Below are 20,007 nucleotides of genomic sequence, written 5' to 3'. Positions count from 1 at the left end.
GGGCAGTGAGTAGCAAGAAGGGGAGCTGATTGCCTAGTGCATTTAGGGGAGGGGCCAGGGCTCCTCTCCAGGGCCAGCCATGGCACGCACTGACCCTGTCTATGTTTGTCTGGCAGTCTTCCATGAACGCCATGGGCTCCCTCTCCATCCTGTCCCCGGACCGGGTCCTCCCTCAGCTCATCAGCACCATCACTGCCTCTGTGCAGAACCCTGCACTGTGCCAGGTGACGCGGGAGGAGTTTGCCATCATGCAGACCCCTGCCGGGGAGCTATACGACAAATCCATCATCCAGAGGTAAGCCTGTACTTGTACTTGTGGGCTTGGTTGCCCCAGGCCTTCGTTTTCTTGCCATTGTCTCCCATGTCACGTCTTGTGAGGAGAAAATGAAGCATGGAGCAGTGCTTGCCCTGTTGCAGGCAGGTGGTTAGGTCTGGGATACAAGAGCATGTGGAGTATTCAGCGTTTTCCTGCGCTTGTGACTGAAAAGCTAGCTGGAATTTCATGGCTGGCGGGAGGCTGAAGGGCCTGGTAGTTGTTTTGGACCTGGCTGATCATCTGCTCTGGTGTTTCAGTGCCCAGCAGGACAGCATAAAAAAGGCCAACATGAAGCGAGAGAACAAAGCTTACTCCTTCAAGGAGCAGATCATCGAGCTGGAGCTGAAGGAGGTGGGTTCACAGAGGACTCAGCGCAGGGTGGCCTCAGGCTGGTGACTTTGACCTGCATTCGTGCCATTACCTTGGGTCATCCTAAGACCCATGGCATGCTCCTCTGATCTCCCCACTCATCCTGGGTCCTCCTGCCACACTTTTTCTGTCCTTTCTCAGTACTTTTCTCCACCCCCAACTTGGGGACAGCAAATTTATCTCTCTGCTGGGTGCTGGCAACAGTTTATATAGTTCCTCTGCTAAGTGGTGTTGCCTGATCCCGTGCCTGTCCCCCCAGCTCCTGGAAGGCCGGGCCCCGTCTGTCCTGACAGCAGGCACTTGGCCTGACACAGTGTAGCCGCTGGGGAATCGTGGTTCATTGCTGTATTCAGCAGTGACAGAACTGGTTCTGACAGGAGCAAAGCACGCAGGGCTCTTTCTTTCTCAGAGCCTTTGCTTCTCCTTTGGTCTTTGCGAGGCTGGGTTCTTGTCTTCCACATCTTGGCCCACATGTCCCCTTCTCAGAGAAGTGATCCCTCTGCCCACCCTATCCAGAGTAGCCTCCACCCCTTTTCTCAGTTGCTATGCATTGTACTTACTTCTTTCATAACATTTGTCATGATCTGAAGTCACTTTGTTTATGTATCTGTTTACTTGTTCATTGTCTACCTTCGCCCACTAGAGCATCAGCTCTGTGAGGGCAGAGACTTGGTCTTGTTCCCACCGTCTTCTCCCCAGCATCTGAAACCATGCCTGGCACAGTGTAGGTGCTCAATAAATGCTTATCAGATGAATGTGTGCTCTTGGCGTTTGCCAGTCCTCAGCTTCTACTGGACGAGAGTGTCTGTGGGGGGGCTGGCAGGAGGGGAAGCTGAGGTTAGGATTCTGAAGCTGCACAGCTACCAGAATCCCCTTTTCGGTACATTAAAAGACTTTTCCTTTCTCTAACGTACAAAGGCCCTTCTTGTGTTTATTAGTAGAGAATCTGGTAAGCAGTTGCCTCTCTACTGCTCTCTCCATTCTGTAGAAACCAGGTGCCTATGGACTTGTGGGAGGTGGGGGAGCCCCATGGAGGGTTTAGGGGTCCAGGTCACCGACTTAGAGCTGGCCTGGTGCTGATTGTAGAACCGAGCTTACCCTCCTTGGTCAGCGGGAGGGAGGTCTGTTCTTTGAGGATGGAATTGCTTTGCTTGTTTCCTTCAGGAGATAAAGAAGAAGAAAGGCATAAAAGAGGAGGTGCAGTTGACCAGCAAGCAGAAGGAGATGCTGCAGGCCCAGCTGGACAAGGAGGCACAGATCCGGAGGCGGCTGCAGGAGGTAAGCAATTGCTGCTGCCACGCAGCGGCGCCCTGAGTCATGGCACTGTCCTGTAGCAGCGCCCTGCTGACCAGCCTTCTGTGGTGACTCTCCTTGCAGCTGGACAGTGAGCTGGAGGCTGCACTAGGACTGCTGGACACCATCCTGGCCAAGAACCCGTCTGGCCTGACCCAGTACATCCCTGTCCTGGTCGACTCTTTCCTGCCCTTGCTGAAATCTCCCCTGGCCGCTCCCAGGATCAAGAACCCTTTCCTGTCCTTGGCTGCCTGTGTCATGCCCCCAAGGCTCAAGGCTTTGGGTTAGTCCTTATTGGCTGGTTGTGGGCGTGGTCTGGGGCAGGACGGGAGGTGGGCAGGGATGTCCTGTGTTGACCTAGGCCACTGATTTGTGTTCCTATGGACAAAGCCTCTGGCACTTGAAGCTTCATATCCCTGGGTGCATACAGTGCCTCCTCTCTCCTGTTTTATGTCTGCTCTGCCTTCACTCTGAGGACCGAGTTTTAGATGTTAGTCAGTGATCTTTTGGTAGCAATTTTAAGTTCAGTGGCAGTGGGATTGTTTGGTTCCATGTGGCTGGTCCTGTGGCCCACAGCTCCTGAGAAGCCACATGTGGGTAATCTGGGATCTTTGTGGCTTTTAGCTTTCTGTTGGCTGTGGAGAAACAAAGACCAAGTGGGGTGGCTGGGAATTGTGGTGGCCTTGGTTTGTGGGTTACTTAACAACTTTGAACAAACTTCCTAACCTGAAGTGTATGTTCCCATGGGTGAGACTAGAGTTAGTCAGTACACACGAACCTGCCAAAAGCGTTGCCTGGCTGGCTGGGCTGTTGCATGGAAGGCAGGAACACCTTGTGAACAGAGCTTTACTTGGCTGAATAACCCCCAGGTGCTCATGCCCCCTTTCAGTGCACTTTTAATTTCTTAGTGTCTGAAGGATAGCTCCCTGCCTGCCTATTCTTTGGTGCTGTAACGAGAAAATAGATTGTGGATACTTAGGCAGAGCAGAATTGATTATGATTAAGTCAGAGAGATGTGCCTCTGCCCTGGGTCCCTGGTTTGCACCTGAGCCAGATTCTGCATCTTCGTGTGGGTCATCCCCAGCTGGGTCCCTTGTCTTGAACACAGGCACTTTGGTGAGCCACGTGACTCTGCGCCTGCTGAAGCCAGAATGTGCCCTGGATAAGTCATGGTGCCAGGAAGAGCTGTCGGTGGCCGTGAAGAGGGCGGTGACCCTGTTGCACAGCCACACTGTCACCAGCAGGGTGGGCAAGGGTGAGCCAGGTAAGGGACAGGAGGGACAGAGGCCATGAGGCCATGTGGGCCTTTGTGGCGATTGTGTGAGCTGCAGCGTCCCCTGGGGCTTCCAGAGGCTATGGCCTCAGGTGAATCTCTTCCCTCCCTGGCCTTGATTTCCTCATCTGAAAAACGGGGGTTGAACCAAATGGATGATCTTTGAGTCCAGTCCCTGGTATTTTGAGTCACTTTGACCCCATTGAAGGTTTAGTTCTTGTTATTGGAATCAGCTCATCTGTTTTAACTCTCTTTCTAACCGGGCAGTGTGTGGGGTAGGAGCAGGATCGCCCTTAGAATGGGGCTACTGTCTGTCGTCCCTCTTGTGATGCCATGTGCTTCAGGTTCTATCCCCCCATCACCCTACCACTTACCCTGAGGATGGACACATAGGCATCCGTACTTGGGGCCTCGCCTTGCCTGCAAGATCTGCTTCTTGCTCTCACAGATGCCGCGCCCTTGTCTGCGCCAGCCTTCTCCTTAGTCTTCCCGTTTCTGAAGATGGTGCTGACTGAATTGCCCCACAACAGCGAGGAGGAGGAGGAGCGCATGGCCCAGATTCTTCAGATCCTCACCATCCATGCCCAGCTAAGGGCCTCACCTGATAACCCACCTGGGCGTGTGGATGAGGTGGGCCAGGGAGCTTGGCTCTCCTCTTAGCTTTAGGGGTTGGGGGAGGCAGGGGCTTCTGACAGTTCCTGACCTATGAACAATTCTGGCAGGGTGGGGGTGTCCTAGAACATATGTGTATACCTATAGCAGCAGCCAGTGGTGACGAGAACCCAAATGTTCTATTTGGTGCTGCTGTCAAGGCCTCACTGCAGCTTATGGGTCTCTTCGTGATGATAGTTTCTGGCCCAAAGAAGTTGAAGGATTTTGTATTAATTTATTGTATTTTGTTTCTAACTCAGACAGTAGTACCAATCAATTTTCCTTTGACTTGCTTATGATTATGAGATTGGAGCTTATTCATCAAGTTTTCTTTTTAATAGATTATGTTCTAGAAACTTGCCAAAGTATGGAGTTCTCTTGTGGAGCAGCAGGTTAAGGATTTGGCATTATTACTGAAGTGGCTTAGGTCACTGCTTTGGTTTGGGTTTGATCCCTGGCCTGGGAACTTCCACATGCCATGGGTGTGGCCAAAAAAAAAAAAAAATTTCTGGAGTTCCTGTTGTGGCTCAGTGGAAATGAATCTGACTAGCATCCATAAGGTTTTATCTCTGGCCTTGCTCAATGGGTTAAAAATCCAACGTTGCTGTGGCCGTGGTGTAGGCCAGCAGCTACAGCTCTGATTTGACCCCTAGCCTGGGAACCTCCACATGCCACGGGTGCGGCCCTAAAAAAAGATTAAAAAAAAAAAAAAGAAAAAAAGTATAAAGAGAAATGTGACATTCCCCAGAGGTAGCTATTGCTACAGTTTTTCTTGTACTCTTGTGCACATTTCTTAAGCATATTTGCAGCACACTCACAAACACAGTAAAGCAAGACTGGATCATAGTGCTTTTTTTATGGGACTGTATATTTTGGGTTCCCCTCTCATGTCAGGAACCATATGATCTGTGGCACATGGATCTAATTTTATGGGCTGCATGGGATTCTGTGTTGTGGGTGCACCATGTTTTAGTTAATTTTTTTACCTGTTAATTGATTTTTTTTTTCTTTTTCTTTTTTTTTTTTTTTTGCCTTCCTGTGGCATATGGAGTTCCTGAGCCAGGGATTGGATCCGAGTTGCAGTTGTGACCTAAGCTGCATCTGTGGCAATGCCAGATCCTTAACCCACTATGCCTGGTCGGGGATCAAACCTGCATCTAGTGCTTCCAAGATGCCACTGATCCTGTTGCACCACAGCAGGAACTCTTATTGATTGATATTTTAGGGTTGTTTCTAATGTTTCTGTATTTTAAACACCACTGTGGTGTACCCCCTTGTATGTATATGTCCCTTGCACACTGTGGGCACTTCTATAGCACAGATTCCTGGGCATAGAGTTGCTAGGTTATGTGACATGTTCTGAGCTATCCCCTCACTAAACGTCCCCTTTTTTTCAAACCTGGTGTTAATCTTGCCAATCATGGGTGAAAGAATGTTATCCCATTTTATTTTGTATTTTTTTCTTTTCTTTTTTTTTTGGTTATCTCTTTAGGGCTGCACCTGTGGCATATGGAAGTTCCCAGGCTAGGGGTTGAATCAGAACTGCAGCTGCCAGCCTACACCACAGCCGCAGTAATGCCAGATCCAAGCCGCGCTTTGACCTACACCACAGCTCATGGCAACGGCAGATCCTTAACCCACTGATCGAGGCCAGGGATTGAACCAGAATCCTTGTAGATACTAGTTGGGTTCTTAACCCACTGAACCTCAGCAGGAATTCCTTGTATTTCTTTACTTACTTTTAAAGTTCAATATCTCTTCACATGTTTATGGGCCACCTGTATTTCATATTTTCTGAATTCTAAACAAGGTTAAGAATTTATTTATTTGTGGTCCCTGAGAATCATGGTTGACTGGGATTGGTTCCTGTGGATTTCATTGTGAACCTGATAGGGTTTCTACAGTAATCAGCAGCATGACCCAGAATGTTCCCTGTGGGTCAGAGGATGCTGCTTCATGTGCCACCAGCTTGGTTACCGACCTTCCTCAGACGCTTACCTTGACTTACCCGCTATTCTCTCTCAGAACGGCCCAGAGTTGCTGCCTCGCGTGGCCATGCTGCGACTTCTGACTTGGGTGATCGGGACGGCCTCTCCCCGACTGCAGGTGATCTGATTCCCAGTAGGCTTTTGCCGTTCATGACCCTGACCTGAGGTCCTGGTTCTTTCTCTCAGCCCTCACTTCTGGCCTTGGGCAGAAGGGTTGCTTTTGAGAGCCAGCCTGACCTGTTGTCAGCTTGTGAGGGCTTTTGTTTGGGTCTTGCCATTGGCCTTGGCCTGGTATTGGGGTCAGAGCCCAAGGAGGGCTGTGGGTGGGTGTTGTCAGTTCATATTCCTCCTGGGCCCCTCAGCCTATCGCCTGGTTCCCCTGCCTGGCCCTGAGGTAGGAAAAAATTGGTTGAACTAAGCCCAGTGTATCGATGTCTTCCTTAGGTTCTGGCTTCAGACACCCTGACCACCCTATGTGCCAGCAGCAGTGGCGAGGATGGCTGTGCCTTTGCAGAGCAGGAGGAGGTGGACGTGCTGCTCTGTGCCTTGCTGTCCCCCTGTGCCAGTGTGCGGGACACGGCACTTCGGGTGCGTGCCCACTCCCTCCCAGGGCTGCCCAGCATGCCTTGTCGCTCAGTGCTGGTGTTTGAGCCGATGGGTGATGCTGCACATTTGGGCGATGCTGCACATTTGCACCAGTGTGTCCTGGAGGCAAAGAGAAGAGGTCACAGGGTGTGGGTTGGGGTCATTCCAAGAATTGGAACAAATGAGCAGTCTATTTTTTCTTCACCTTGGGAGACTTCACCTAATTCGTAGAATGAAATGTGGATCTTGGTACTTTCATAGATAGATATAATTCCCAGGATTGGTTCATTTTTTCAACCCATTACCTTAGATTTGCCTTTTCTTGGTGCTTTTGGACCCCAAACTAAAAGGTCCCCTGGGAGTATGAGACATTGATTCCCTAATGCCTGTCTGCAGCCTCCTGCTGTTGCTCTGTGACAGCTTTCGCTGGTCCTTGGTAAAATGTCAAAAACAATGGCAGGAGTTCCCGTCATGGCGCAGTGGTTAACGAATCCGACTAGGAACCATGAGGTTGCGGGTTCAGTCCCTGCCCTAGCTCAGTGGGTTAACGATCCGGCGTTGCCGTGAGCTGTGGTGTAGGTTGCAGACGCGGCTCGGATCCTGCGCTGCTGTGGCTCTGGCGTAGGCCGGGGGCTACAGCTCCGATTCAACCCCTAGCCTGGGAACCTCCATATGCCTTGGGAGCGGCCCAAGAAATAGCAACAACAACAACAACAACAAAAGACAAAAAGACAAAAAAAAAAACAAAAAACAATGGCAGTGTGGCAAATATTTCTTTGAAAAAAGTAATGTCCTTTATCTGAGGATTTGTCTCTCTTGCATGTTTAGAATTAAAATGTAAAATTTTACCTTAAAAAAGATTCTGCCACTGCATGCCATCATGAAGAGACAGAGCAGCTAATGAGGTGAACTGACTAATGGCACTCCCTATCCAGCGCTGTCCAGTGGAACTTTCTGCAGGGGTGGGAATTTATATTTGTGCTGTCCAAAGGGGTAGCCACCAGCCAGCGTGTGGCTATTGAGCACTTGAAATGTGGCTGATGCAGCTGAAGAACTTAGACTTGATTTTTAATTGATTTAACTGTGGAGACCCGTGTGCAGCTGGTGGCTACATCCTTCTTGGATGGAGGAGCTTGGGGGGGGTGCATTGGAGTAGGTTGGAGGCTGTTCCCAAAGGTCATGCCTCACACGGCACCATCCCACCCCCTTTCAGGGGCTGATGGAACTCCACATGGTGTTGCCAGCACCCGACACAGATGAGAAGAATGGCCTAAACCTTCTGCGGAGGCTCTGGGTGGTCAAGTTTGACAAGGAAGAGGAGATCCGGAAGCTGGCTGAGAGGTGAGACCTGTCGGAAGGCTGTTTTTTCCTGCTCCATCCTCTTCCCTCATGAAATAATGACCCAGTGTGTTCAGCCTACAGAGGGCAGAAGGGCTAGGTGGTCAGGGTCGGTGGGGCTGGTGCTGCAGATTCTTGTTTGCCCAGCCCCACCTTTGGTCTGCTATAGGCTCTGGTCAATCATGGGCCTAGATCTGCAGCCAGACCTCTGCTCCTTGCTCATCGATGATGTCATCTACCATGAGGCGGCTGTGAGGCAAGCTGGGGCCGAAGCCCTCTCCCAAGCAGTGGCGCGTTACCAGCGGCAGGCAGCGGAGGTCATGGACAAGCTCATGGATATTTACCAGGAGAAGCTCTATGTGAGTAGCCCTGATGCGGTCTGAGTTTATGATGGTGGATTGGACTCTGTTCAGCCTCTGACCTGCTCCAGACAGGAGTCTTGGAAATCACTGTGGCTTAGGGTGGCTTGTGCCTGATCTTCCACCTCACCTGGGTAGCTGGCTTGCCCAGAGAGAGCACTGTAGTGCATTGATCAACTTGTCTGTTGCAGCGACCACCCCCAGTGCTGGATGCTTTGGGACGAATTATCTCAGAATCTCCTCCAGATCAGTGGGAAGCCAGGTATAACAGCTGTTGGAATCTTGTTCTGGTCAGCACTGAGGCCTGGCAGGCAGGCTGGCTGGCCTGGGTGCTGTGAGGCAGCAGCATGGGATAAATAGAACAGTGAGGGAAAGGGTGGACCACCCTCTGAATCAGTCCTGAGTTCAGGTTGTGGCTCCTCCTGGGCAGTCATGCAACTGTGGGCGTGTTTCTCCTTTCCTCTGGTGGACTCAGGTTCCTTAGAGGCCCCTGGGGACCTCCCTACTGCTGTAGCTGAAAGAATAGTAGCACTTAGCCTTTGAGTGCCTTTGTATCTGGTTCCTTCAGCCCTCTCTCCTGCAGCCTGCCCTGAGGGGCAGAGGGTAGGTATTGCATTTGGGGAAACAGGCAGATCTGGTCCTTGCCCAGGGTGACCCTGTAAGAGGTAAACTCTGGGAAGAGGGCAGGTCTCTATTTTACAAGTGGGTTGTTCCAGACCAGTGGGCAGACCATTGCATAAGCACTGGGGCAGTGGGATCCATGCTGTGCTCTGCCCCCCGAAGCAGTGTTTGCCGTTGGCAACCCCATTCTCCCAGTGACATACTGAGATAGATGCCACCAGCAGGGAAGGCCCTGGGCTTGCCCTCGCCCCTCTGACACATGCCCTCCTTCTTTCTCAGGTGTGGCTTGGCTTTGGCCCTGAATAAGCTCTCCCAATGTTTGGACAGCTCTCAGGTGAAGCCACTCTTTCAGTTTTTTGTCCCTGATGCCCTCAACGACCGAAACGCAGATGTCCGGAAGTGCATGTTAGATGCAGCCCTTGCAACACTCAACATACACGGGAAGGTAAAAATTTCAGCCAGCTGAGAAGGTGGGGAGAAGACTGGGCTAGGGCAGGTGATGGAGCTGAACAGTGGTGACACAAGAAGGCTGAGTGCCAGAAATCCTGGCAGGGCACCAGCCCCCATGGAAAATTATATTTCTCTTAAGTCATGAAGACCCCCAAAAAGTGTTAAATTCTATAAGTCTGCTGCAGTCCTGCCAGAAAATTGGGAAACTCACTGGCACTGCTGGCTGGCTTGTCAGGATGCCTGTCCCACAGCCAGACCTGGGCTTCGTCCTTGGGCAGAGACTTTCATCCCCAGGCACAGCCTATACAGTTAACGAGAGGCTCCGGGTGTGCTTGACTTTCCAGGAGAACGTCAACTCACTGCTGCCTGTGTTTGAGGAGTTCCTGAAGAATGCACCCAATGACGCCAGCTACGATGCTGTGCGGCAGAGTGTGGTGGTCTTAATGGGCTCTCTAGCCAAGCACCTGGACAAGAGCGACCCCAAAGTGAAGCCTATCGTTGCCAAGCTCATCGCCGCCCTCTCCACCCCGTCCCAGCAGGTGCCTGCCCTCTGGCCTGGGGCCCCGATCATGGATGGGCTGCGGGATGCTTAGCACAGAGTTGGTGTCAGGGTCTAGAAGACCCAGTTGTCTGTAAGGGATTGTCCCATCTCTCAGGGAGCAGCCTGGTTTATAATCGGAAACACCCCTGGAGGGGGAGTTGTTACTGTGTTCTAGTAGGTCTTTCAGCTGTTTTCATTTTTTCCACTCATTTACTAATAGAGTTTTTTTTCTTTTTTCTTTTTTTCAATTTTGGCTGCCCCACAGCATATGGAGCTCCTGGGCCAGGGATCAGATCTGAGCTGCAGTATCAGCTGAAGCTGAGGCTGCAGCAATTCCAGATCCTTAACCCACTGTGCCAGGCCACGGATCCAGCCTTCATCCCTGCACTTCCAAGATGCCACTGATCCCATTGTGCCACAGCAGGAGCTCCCTAATAGTCTTTTTTTGCATTAGTGTAAACCTGGTCCTGGGGATGTTTAAAAAAAAAAAAAAAAGATCCTTCTCACTGTGTTAGGCTTTCCTGATTCACTCTCTGTGTTAGTTACATGTTTTGGGGGCCTTTTAATGTAGCTTCCAAGCCACTGTGCAAATAATTTTTTTCCCCTCTTTTTTGAAAAACATTTACATGTGTTTTCTGTGACTTGCATTTTGGACCACCCAGAGTGTCCTCACAGGCCCAGTTGAAAACTGCAGTTGTCAGAGAACCTAGCCTGCAAAAGTCCCACCCAGGTGGCTGGCCACACACTGCCTCACTGCTCTGGTTGGGCTTCATGAGCTGGTGTTGGAAGGCTGTTGACAGTGTCTTTTGGGACCACTCAATTTGGCCCTGGCCCTGTAAGGCCCAGCCACATTTCCCTGTGACTGACAGATTTGAGAACGGAGAGACTTGTTCTGTTGTTGTTGTTGTTGTTTTGTCTTTTTGCCATTTCTCGGGCCGCTCTCGTGGCATATGGAGGTTCCCAGGCTAGGGGTCGAATCGGAGCTGTAGCCACCAGCCTACGCCAGAGCCACAGCAGCGCAGGATCCGAGCCGCGTCTGCAACCTACACCACAGCTCACGGCAACGCCAGATCGTTAACCCACTGAGCAAGGGCAGGGACCGAACCCGCAACCTCATGGTTCCTAGTTGGATTCGTTAACCACTGTGCCATGACGGGAACTCCTGTTGTTGTTTTTTTTTTTTTCTTTTCTAGGGCCGCTCCTGCAGCATATAGAGGTTCCCAGGCTAGGGGTCGAATCGGAGCTATAGCTGCCGGCCTACACCACAGCCACAGCAACGCTGGATCCTTAGCCCACTGAGCAAGGGCAGGGATCGAACCTGTAACCTCATGGTTCCCAGTTGGATTCGTTAACCACTGAGCCAGGATGGGATCTCCAAGACTTGTTCTGTTTTTAAGGAGGCACAGTAGCACACTTCTCTCTCGATCTTTTCTCTGTGAGTGGGTATAATCTTCGTGAGGTTTTATCCCACCTGCCCAGTCCTAGGTTTCCCTTCTGACCAGAAAGAACACTGTAGTAGCTGCTGCTTTCCTGGCTAATAGATGTGTAGTGTGACCCTGACAGCATGCGGCGTCATGAGTATGTAACACCGTTTGCCTCTGACGGCCTGTGTTGTCCGACATGCAGTGGCCAAGTTGGGGCTGGGGGACATCTAGTGGCAAAGTGCTGCACAGGGCTGCATCAGTCACCAGGGACTGGCTGTGGTTGAGCTGCAGCACTGACTTGGCAGGCCTCTTCCACAGGTCCAGGAATCCGTGGCCAGCTGCTTGCCCCCCCTTGTCCCTGCCATCAAGGAAGATGCCGGAGGGATGATCCAGAGGCTAATGCAGCAGCTGCTGGAGTCAGACAAGTACGCTGAGCGCAAAGGGGCTGCTTACGGGCTGGCAGGCCTGGTAAAGGGCCTGGGCATCCTCTCGCTGAAGCAACAGGAAATGATGGCTGCCCTGACTGATGCCATCCAGGACAAGAAGAACTTCCGCCGGCGAGAGGGTGAGTGTCCCCAAGCTTGGTGCCACCCAGCTTGAGAGGTTGGTCTCCCTGGCTGCCAGAGGAGGGAGTCGGGCTTTCCTCACCTGCTGAAGGCTGGCATTTGTGTGTGTGCTGAGGGGGCAGCTGTCTGTAACCTAGTCCATCACGTCCTTGCTGACGCGGCCGGGGCTTCCTTACTCTAACTCAGCCATGCCCTCAACTGAGAGAGACTTTGCCTTTCTATCTGTTAATGCTCCCTGTCCTCACCTCCTTCCTGCTCAGGGGAGGGAGAGGATGCTGCTCCCTCATAGGGCAGCCACTTTAGTACCATGGCTGCCCTGAGAGTTTCCAGAGGTGAGGAGGTGGTGGGGAGGTTGTCTTGTGGCTACCCCGAGAGGATATCCTGTCCCCAGCTGTCCCACCTCCCTTCAGGGGCCCTCTTTGCCTTCGAGATGCTCTGCACCATGCTGGGGAAGCTCTTTGAGCCGTATGTAGTTCACGTTCTGCCCCATCTGCTGCTGTGCTTCGGGGATGGGAACCAGTATGTGCGTGAGGTAAGTCCTGAAGCTGGTGTGGGAACAGGTGACAGCCGGGACCCAGTGCTGAGTGTGAGGCTTGGCAGGGAGTTTCTGAGGTGGTGGGAGGCCCTGCCGCTGGAACCTTCTGCCCAAACCTTGGGCACGGTTCACTGGTATGGACTCCTCTGGTTCCTAGTGAAGCACTGAAGCCCTGTGAGATGAGAAACCACGTGTCTCCTTCTCAGCTGTCTCTGCAGGCCTGGGCACAGGGTCTATCCCGTAGACCCCCGGTGAGCTTTGGTCATAGCATCAGGTCTAGCATCAGGCTTGACCCTTGTGTGGCCAAGGAGGCCCCTGAATGTCTTTTCTCCTCCCTTGAGGCTGCAGATGACTGTGCCAAGGCTGTGATGAGCAACCTGAGTGCTCACGGGGTGAAGCTGGTGCTTCCTTCCTTATTGGCTGCCCTGGAGGAGGAATCCTGGAGGACCAAAGCCGGTAAGGCCACTCCCTTCTGTGTCTCTGTCTGAACGTCCTGTTCTGAAAACTGCCCTCACAGGGAGGGATCCAGAGCCACAGCTCTTGTCCTGTCTGCTCCCCAGCCCAGTGACAAGGCCAATAGGGAGGCAGCTCAGTCCCTTAGTAGTTTGTATGCTTTCATGCAAAGAACAGGCCTCTGATAGGAGCCACAGACCTAGGTCAGGAAGTCCCTGAGCTTCAAAGCTCATCTGTGGCCATTGAGGTCTGTGGTTTTAAAGCCTTTTCTTCCTTGAAACCCTTTTAAAAAAATATCTTATCTGGAATCCTAATATGCAAAACAGAGCTGCTCTGGTTTGGAGAGGAACCTCCCACTTGGCTTCCTCCTCCATCCTTTAGACTTTGCCCTACATCTTGAACAATCACAGTCTTAATCAGTCTCCTCATTTGTGGATGAGGGGACTGCGGCCAGAGAAATTCAGTGAATTGGCCTTGGATCATTGCCCACACTAAGCCAGGTCTGGCCTTTCTCCCCCACATCACCCAGCCTCTCGCCCAGCCTCCCGTTGCGCATCAGGCCTTGGGAGCGTTTTGCTTGTTAGGCTGGAGCCAGACCCTCTTGCCCTCCTCCTGGGACTGTGAGAGCACAGTCTGCAGAGGGGCAGCCTGCTTATCCCTTGTCCGGGCAGCCAGCCCAGGCAACTTGCCAGCCTGTTCTCAGTGATTTCATGCTGGGCATGTGTCTGCTGTCTGCAGGGTCGGTGGAGTTGCTTGGGGCGATGGCATACTGTGCTCCCAAGCAGCTGTCGTCGTGCCTGCCCAACATCGTGCCCAAGCTCACGGAGGTGCTCACCGACTCCCATGTCAAGGTGCAGAAGGCAGGACAGCAGGCGCTCAGGCAGATTGGCTCCGTCATCAGGAACCCAGAGATCCTGGGTATGCCTCTCCAATGAGGGCACTGGCCCTGACTCCTCCTCCCATCCTGGACACCGCAGGGGACATGCACCCACTCAGCACATGTCCTCCAAGGACAGATATGTTTCCATTGAGGTGACCTCTAAATTTGGGGAAGCCCTTTTCCTATAATAATAAGTGGAAAGTAGTTTGGAAAGTGGAGTGTTTTCCTATTGGTCTAAAGTAGTCATTGACTGTACAGGTAGGGAAACAGTCATTGGCCTGGAAGCAGCTTGAATCTAAGAGAGCCTTGAGGTCAACAGAATTAAATGACCAGCTAGACCATGTCAGCATCATTGAAAGTCTTTGCAGATCTTTCTGTTCTGTCTCATTCCAGGAGACCTGTGATAGAGGGAAGGTTAGGGAGCTTACTCTTTTTTTTTTGGCTTTTTAGGGCCGGTGCGGCATGTGGAGGTTCCCAGGCTAGGGGCTGAATTGGAGCTACAGCTGCCAGCCTACTCCACAGCCATAGCAACACAGGATTCAAGCCGCATCTGTGACCTACACCACAGCTCACGGCAACGCCGGATCCTCCACCTACTGAACGAGGCCAGAGATCGAACCCGCAACCTCATGGTTCCTACTTGGATTGTTTCCACTGCACCACGATGGGAACTCTAGGGAGCTTACTCTTTCTTTAGTATGTTTTTTTCCTTGAGTGATTAAGGAAAGATTGATTTCTAGAAACAGATCCCAGCCAGCTGCCTTGACCAGCACATTGTTCAGTTTTAAGCTTCAGCATAGAGCATCAGTGTTCATTCAGTGTGTTTCAGCCTGCATATTTCCAGACTTGTTTTCATACAGCAAATGATGAGGTTTTGTTTTTGTTTTTTAAGGGATGAATAGATAGATTTGGATGTTTAACATGGTCCAGCAGCCCTGGGGATTTCTAAGGACTAAAACAGCATCATCTCTATCAAATGAATGCCTTCATTTTGGGAATCCAGCCTGAGCCTTTTTTTTTTTTATTTTATTTTTAGCTATAGTTTGCATAATGTAAAATTCACTTCTTAAAAATGTACAACTTGGAGTGCCCGTTGTGGCTCAGTGGAAACGAACCTGACTGATATCCATGAGGATGCAGATTTCATCCCTGGCCTCGCTCAGTGGGTTAAGGATTTGGTGTTGCAGTGAGCTGTAGTGTAGGTTGCAGACATGGCTTAGATCTGGCTTTTCCGTGGCTCTGGCTGTGGCACAGGCCAGCAGCTGTAGCCCCGATTTGACCCCTAGCCTGGGAACTTCCATATGCTGCACCTGTGGCCCTAAAGTAAAAAAAAAATGAAAAAAAAGTACAACTTAGTGGTTTTTAGCATATTCACAAAATTATGGGAGTTCTTTAGTGGCTCAGTAGGTTAAGGATCTGGCCTTGTCACTGCTGTGGCTCGGGTCACTGCTATGGTGCAGGTTTGATCCCTGGCCTGGGAACTTCCACATGCCATGGGCACAGCCCCCCACCAAAAAAAACAAGAAAGAAATTATGTAAGCATCACCACTATCCAGTTCTGGGGCATTTTCATCACCCCAGAAAGGAACTAGCATTCACTACCCACTAGCATTCACTCCTCATTTCCCCTCCTACTTATAGCCCCTGACAACTACTGGTCTATTTTCTCTCAGTTTGCCTATTCTGGACACTTTGTGTAAATGGCATGATGCCGTATGTGGCCTTTTGTGTCTAGCTTCTTGGGTTTAGCATTATGTTTTCATCTACATTGTAACATGTATCAGTACTTCTTCCCTTTTATGACTGGATAATATATTACATTGTATGACTATACCACATTTTGTTTATCCATCAATTGATGGATATTTGGGTTGTTTCCACTTTTTGGCTATTAAGAATACTGGTGCTAAGAACATTAGGGTAAAAAGTTGTTTTTTGTTTTGGTAGACATAATTTCAGTTCTTTTGGTTATAGACCTAGGAATGGAACTGCTGGGTTACGTGGTAATACCCTTTTTGAGGAACTGCTAGACTGTTTCCCCAGGGACTACCATTTCACATTCCCAGCAGCAATGTATCTAAGTCCTAACTGCCAACACTGTTTTTGTCTGCCTCTATGGTTATGGCCATCCTAGTGGGTGTGAAGCGGCATCTTGTTGTGTTGTGTTGTTTGTTTGTTTTTAAGGGCCATACCCGCAACATTTGGAAGTTCCCACGCTAGGGGTCTAATTAGAGCTGCAGCTGCCAGCCACAGCCACAGCAATGCCAAATCTGAGCCATGTCTGCGGCTTACACCACAGCTCCCAGCAATGCTGGATCCTTAACCCACTGAGCAAGGTCAGGGATTGAACCCGAATCCGCATGGATACTAGTCAGGTTCGTTGCCACTGAGCCACAACGGGAACTCCCTCATTGTGGTTTTGATTTACATTTCCCTAATGACTAATGATGTGGAACATCTTTTCATGTGCTTATTTTTCATTTGCAGGTGTTCTTTGGAGAACTATCTATTCAAATCCTTTGTCCGTTTTTAAATTGGGTTATTAGGGAGTTCCCGTTGTGGCTAAGCATCAACGAACCCAACTAGTATCTGTGAGGGAGTGGGTTTGATCCCTGGTCTCACTCAGTGGGTTAAGGATCCAGCATTGCTCTGAGCTGTGGTGTAAGTAACAGGCAAAGCTTGGATCCTGCGTTGCTGTGGTGTAGGCTGGCAGGTATAGCTCTGATTCGACCCCTAGCCTGGGAGCTTCCATATGCCGTGGGTGCGGCCCTAAAAAAAGACAAAAAAAAAAAAAATTGGGTTATTAGTTTGTTGGTTTGTTTTTAGGGCTGCACCTGCAGCATATGGAATTTCCCAGGCAAGGGGTTGAATTGGAGCTATAGCTGACGGCCTGTGCCACAGCCACAGCAGCACCAGATCTAAGCCGAATTTGCGACCTACACCACAGCTCACAGCAATGCCAGATCTTTAACCCACTGAGCAAGGCCGGAGATTGAACCTACATCTTAATGGATACTAGTTGGATTTGTTTCCACTGAGCTATGACAGGAACTCCGGGTTATTAGTTTTTTTATTAGTTTTTTTAAAACTCTTGACCAGCCTGTATCTTTATAGTGGTTGAATTCCCTGAGTTTGTGGGAAAGATAAACCAGGTATTCCCTTTGAAACTCTTTCTGCAGGCTGATAGTGCTGACTTTTGGGAGCTTGTTGTATCTGGGCTTAGCTCCTCTGAACATTGTGTGTTTTAGTCCCATCACTGATTCAGGGGTCTTTAGTGTCTCCAGTTAGTTTTTCACAAAGCCACTGTGCTTCCAGGATAAGGTGCATGGTGCCCAAGGAGCTCTTGCAAAGAAGCCTAGTGCTGAGGCTGCAGCTTAGTGCCACAGGTGCCCTACCAGACCACAGCTCCACAATGCAAAGGGGTGACAGCTGATGCCCCACACCAATAGAATTGCTCTTTGTGGAGATCCCATCGTGTCTCAGTGGTTAATGAATCAGACTAGGAATGAGGTTGCGGATTTGATCCCTGACCTCGCCCAGTGGATTTAAAGGTCCGGCGTTGCTGTGAGCTGTGGAGTAGGTTGCAGACTCGGCTTGGATCTGACATTGCTGTGGCTGTGGTGTTAGGCCGGCAGCTGTAGCTCCAATTAGACCCCTAGCCTGGGAACCTCCATATGCCGTGGGTGCGGCCCTAGAAAAGACAAAAGAATTGTTTCCCCTGCTGGTGACTTGCAGGGCTCCAGGGAGAGGTGGCCCCAGACTCCCTTATCCTTTGACCCCCCTCTAGTGCTGGGAATCTGGCGGCTTTGCCACATCATAGACTCCTATAAAGCTGCTCTCTCTCGTTTGGACACGCAGCCATTGCTCCAGTCTTGCTGGATGCCCTGACAGACCCCTCTCGGAAGACCCAGAAGTGCTTGCAAACGTTGCTGGACACCAAGTTTGTCCACTTCATTGATGCCCCATCCCTGGCCCTCATCATGCCCATCGTCCAGAGAGCCTTCCAGGACCGTTCCACGGACACACGGAAGATGGCCGCCCAGATCATTGGCAACATGTACTCCCTGACAGACCAGAAGGTATCAGCCTGTCTGGGGCTCATGTAGGACAGACCAGTGGATGCTGGTTTAAGGCGCAGGGTCCCTACTGACAATAGACACAACAGTTTGATCCCAATTATATTTGGGGGGAGAAATGGACCATTTGGGGCTGAGGGTGGGAGTCTATGTTCTGAGCATCTTGTACAACATAATGGCCCAAGTCATTAGTTCAGCCCCCTGGGGGTGCCCATCCCCTTGGCTCCTTTTATATACTGAGTGGGAGGAAAGGTCCAGCCTTTGCTTTGACCTTTCAGGAGTGTTGGGAAGGTGGCTATTGCTTTGACTGAGTACAGTGTTTTCTTGTCATAAGCATTTGCTTCTGTAAGCCTCTCAGAGGAAATTAACTTAATTTGGGAGATTTACTTTGTTTGTTTACTTGCTTGTAGGGACTTGTATGTGTGATCTCACTACCCCAGCTCTGCTTTGCTTGCTGAGGCTATGGGCACAAGAGATAAAGTGAGAAAATTATGTCAATCCTAGAAAATTTGGGAAATTGAAAGTTGAAAACCAAAAAATTTTATCCATAGCCCTCCAAAAGCTAAAACAATTACTATTAATGTTTTTTTTTTTTTTTTAAACTTTTTTTTTTTTTTTTTTTTGTCTTTTTTTTTTGTCTTTAGTTGTTGTTGTTCTTGTTGTTGCTATTTCTTGGGCCGCTCTCGCGGCATATGGAGGTTCCCAGGCTAGGGGTCGAATCGGAGCTGTAGCCACCGGCCTACGCCAGAGGCACAGCAACGCAGGATCCGAGCCGCGTCTGCAACCTACACCACAGCTCACGGCAACGCCGGATCCTTAACCCACTGAGCAAGGGCAGGGACCGAACCCGAAACCTCATGGTTCCTAGTCGGATTCGTTAACCACTGCGCCACAACGGGAACTCCCTAGTAATGTTTTTTTATTACATTTAGAAAATGACATTCCTGAACATAAATGTATTTCTGTTATAGCAAGTTATTCATAAGACCGAGCTTTAATAGTTATATAATATTCCAGCAAGTTTATATATCATAACTTATATAATTCTATTGTCACTCATATAGTGTCCAAGGTTTCTTGCTATTTTAAATGATGCTGCAGTGAACATAAGGCTTTTCTATATTTAAAACTGTTTCTGAAAGCTGAATGTTGTATCAAGAGACATAAACCTTTTAAGGTGAAGAAAGGGAAAAGATGATAATGCAATTTTGAAAGGAAAGTGCCATAAAGAATTTGCTCAATTTCAGAGTCTGGGCAGGCCTTGGTCCCAGGATGAGGAAGAGCCTTGAACTGCAGCTGGTTGCTCTCTCCACCTCTTGAGGATGGGACTGGGGTCCCTCATAGGTTTCCCTGATCAATCACCCTGGGGCCTTCAAGGAACCAGTCTTGGGCGGGGGATGTTCTTTGCCACCTGCTCTTGCCTACCTGTTCCAGGGGACCCCTGTGAGTACTTGTAGACAGCAGAATGGTGCAATCAGGGTATACAGTGGAACATATCTGGAGAAAGCCAGAATTGAGCCTCCATTGTGTCTCTTCTGTTGTTGTAGGACTTGGCTCCTTACCTACCAAGTGTGACACCTGGTCTAAAAGCCTCTCTTTTGGACCCTGTACCTGAGGTGAGTCTGGGAGGGGAGGGGCCAGGAGCTTGTTGTTTTAGCCCAGTCCCAGAAAATTGATTCCTGAGACTTCCCTGTAAGTCTGCATTTGTGTCTGACTGGTAATGAGCCTAAGGATCCCTTCTTGCTCCTGCATGGTCACCTAGTTTCGATCCACATCTCATTGCCATCCCTGCTGTTGGTTACCTGACAGGTGCGGACAGTGTCTGCAAAGGCTCTGGGGGCCATGGTGAAAGGCATGGGGGAGTCGTGCTTTGAGGACTTGCTGCCGTGGCTGATGGAGACATTGACTTATGAGCAGAGCTCTGTGGATCGCTCAGGCGCCGCACAGGGTGAGGCAGGGAGGGCCCAGGTTGGGAATGTCCTCTGGAGACCCCCCAGATCCAGTGGGCTTATTCTGTTCCTTTCTTGCAGGATTGGCTGAAGTCATGGCTGGCTTGGGGGTGGAGAAATTGGAGAAGCTGATGCCAGAAATTGTGGCCACAGCCAGCAAAGTGGACATTGCACCGCACGTTCGAGACGGATATATCATGATGTTCAACTACCTGCCCATCACCTTTGGGGACAAGTTCACTCCTTATGTGGGGCCCATCATCCCCTGTATCCTCAAAGTAGGCACCGGTGACTGCTGAGGATAGTGTTACTGAGGAGGGCAGGACGCACGTGTTCTCCT

General features: G+C 50.4%; 1 protein-coding gene across 1 annotated transcript in view; it reads left to right on the top strand.

The window, feature by feature from the left end:
* The window catches only part of GCN1 (GCN1, eIF2 alpha kinase activator homolog), a 66,769-nt gene that overhangs the window by 30,150 nt on the left and 16,612 nt on the right, over nucleotides 1-20,007 (top strand). Inside the window, exons 21-41 of the mRNA XM_021073134.1 lie at nucleotides 117-295; nucleotides 574-667; nucleotides 1,850-1,963; nucleotides 2,063-2,261; nucleotides 3,087-3,242; nucleotides 3,700-3,881; nucleotides 5,928-6,008; nucleotides 6,335-6,478; nucleotides 7,689-7,816; nucleotides 7,983-8,172; nucleotides 8,364-8,434; nucleotides 9,073-9,238; nucleotides 9,588-9,782; nucleotides 11,527-11,773; nucleotides 12,185-12,306; nucleotides 12,651-12,765; nucleotides 13,501-13,680; nucleotides 17,501-17,721; nucleotides 19,266-19,334; nucleotides 19,528-19,666; nucleotides 19,749-19,945. Of these exons, the coding sequence (XP_020928793.1) occupies nucleotides 117-295; nucleotides 574-667; nucleotides 1,850-1,963; nucleotides 2,063-2,261; nucleotides 3,087-3,242; nucleotides 3,700-3,881; nucleotides 5,928-6,008; nucleotides 6,335-6,478; nucleotides 7,689-7,816; nucleotides 7,983-8,172; nucleotides 8,364-8,434; nucleotides 9,073-9,238; nucleotides 9,588-9,782; nucleotides 11,527-11,773; nucleotides 12,185-12,306; nucleotides 12,651-12,765; nucleotides 13,501-13,680; nucleotides 17,501-17,721; nucleotides 19,266-19,334; nucleotides 19,528-19,666; nucleotides 19,749-19,945 (3,189 nt within the window). The remainder of the gene's footprint in view (nucleotides 1-116; nucleotides 296-573; nucleotides 668-1,849; nucleotides 1,964-2,062; nucleotides 2,262-3,086; nucleotides 3,243-3,699; nucleotides 3,882-5,927; nucleotides 6,009-6,334; nucleotides 6,479-7,688; nucleotides 7,817-7,982; nucleotides 8,173-8,363; nucleotides 8,435-9,072; nucleotides 9,239-9,587; nucleotides 9,783-11,526; nucleotides 11,774-12,184; nucleotides 12,307-12,650; nucleotides 12,766-13,500; nucleotides 13,681-17,500; nucleotides 17,722-19,265; nucleotides 19,335-19,527; nucleotides 19,667-19,748; nucleotides 19,946-20,007) is intronic.

This window comes from Sus scrofa, chromosome 14, assembly GCF_000003025.6.
Source record: "Sus scrofa isolate TJ Tabasco breed Duroc chromosome 14, Sscrofa11.1, whole genome shotgun sequence".
Classification (NCBI taxonomy): Eukaryota; Metazoa; Chordata; class Mammalia; order Artiodactyla; family Suidae; genus Sus; species Sus scrofa.
Note: the sequence above shows the minus strand (reverse complement) of the source record. Positions and strands in the feature narration are given on the sequence as shown.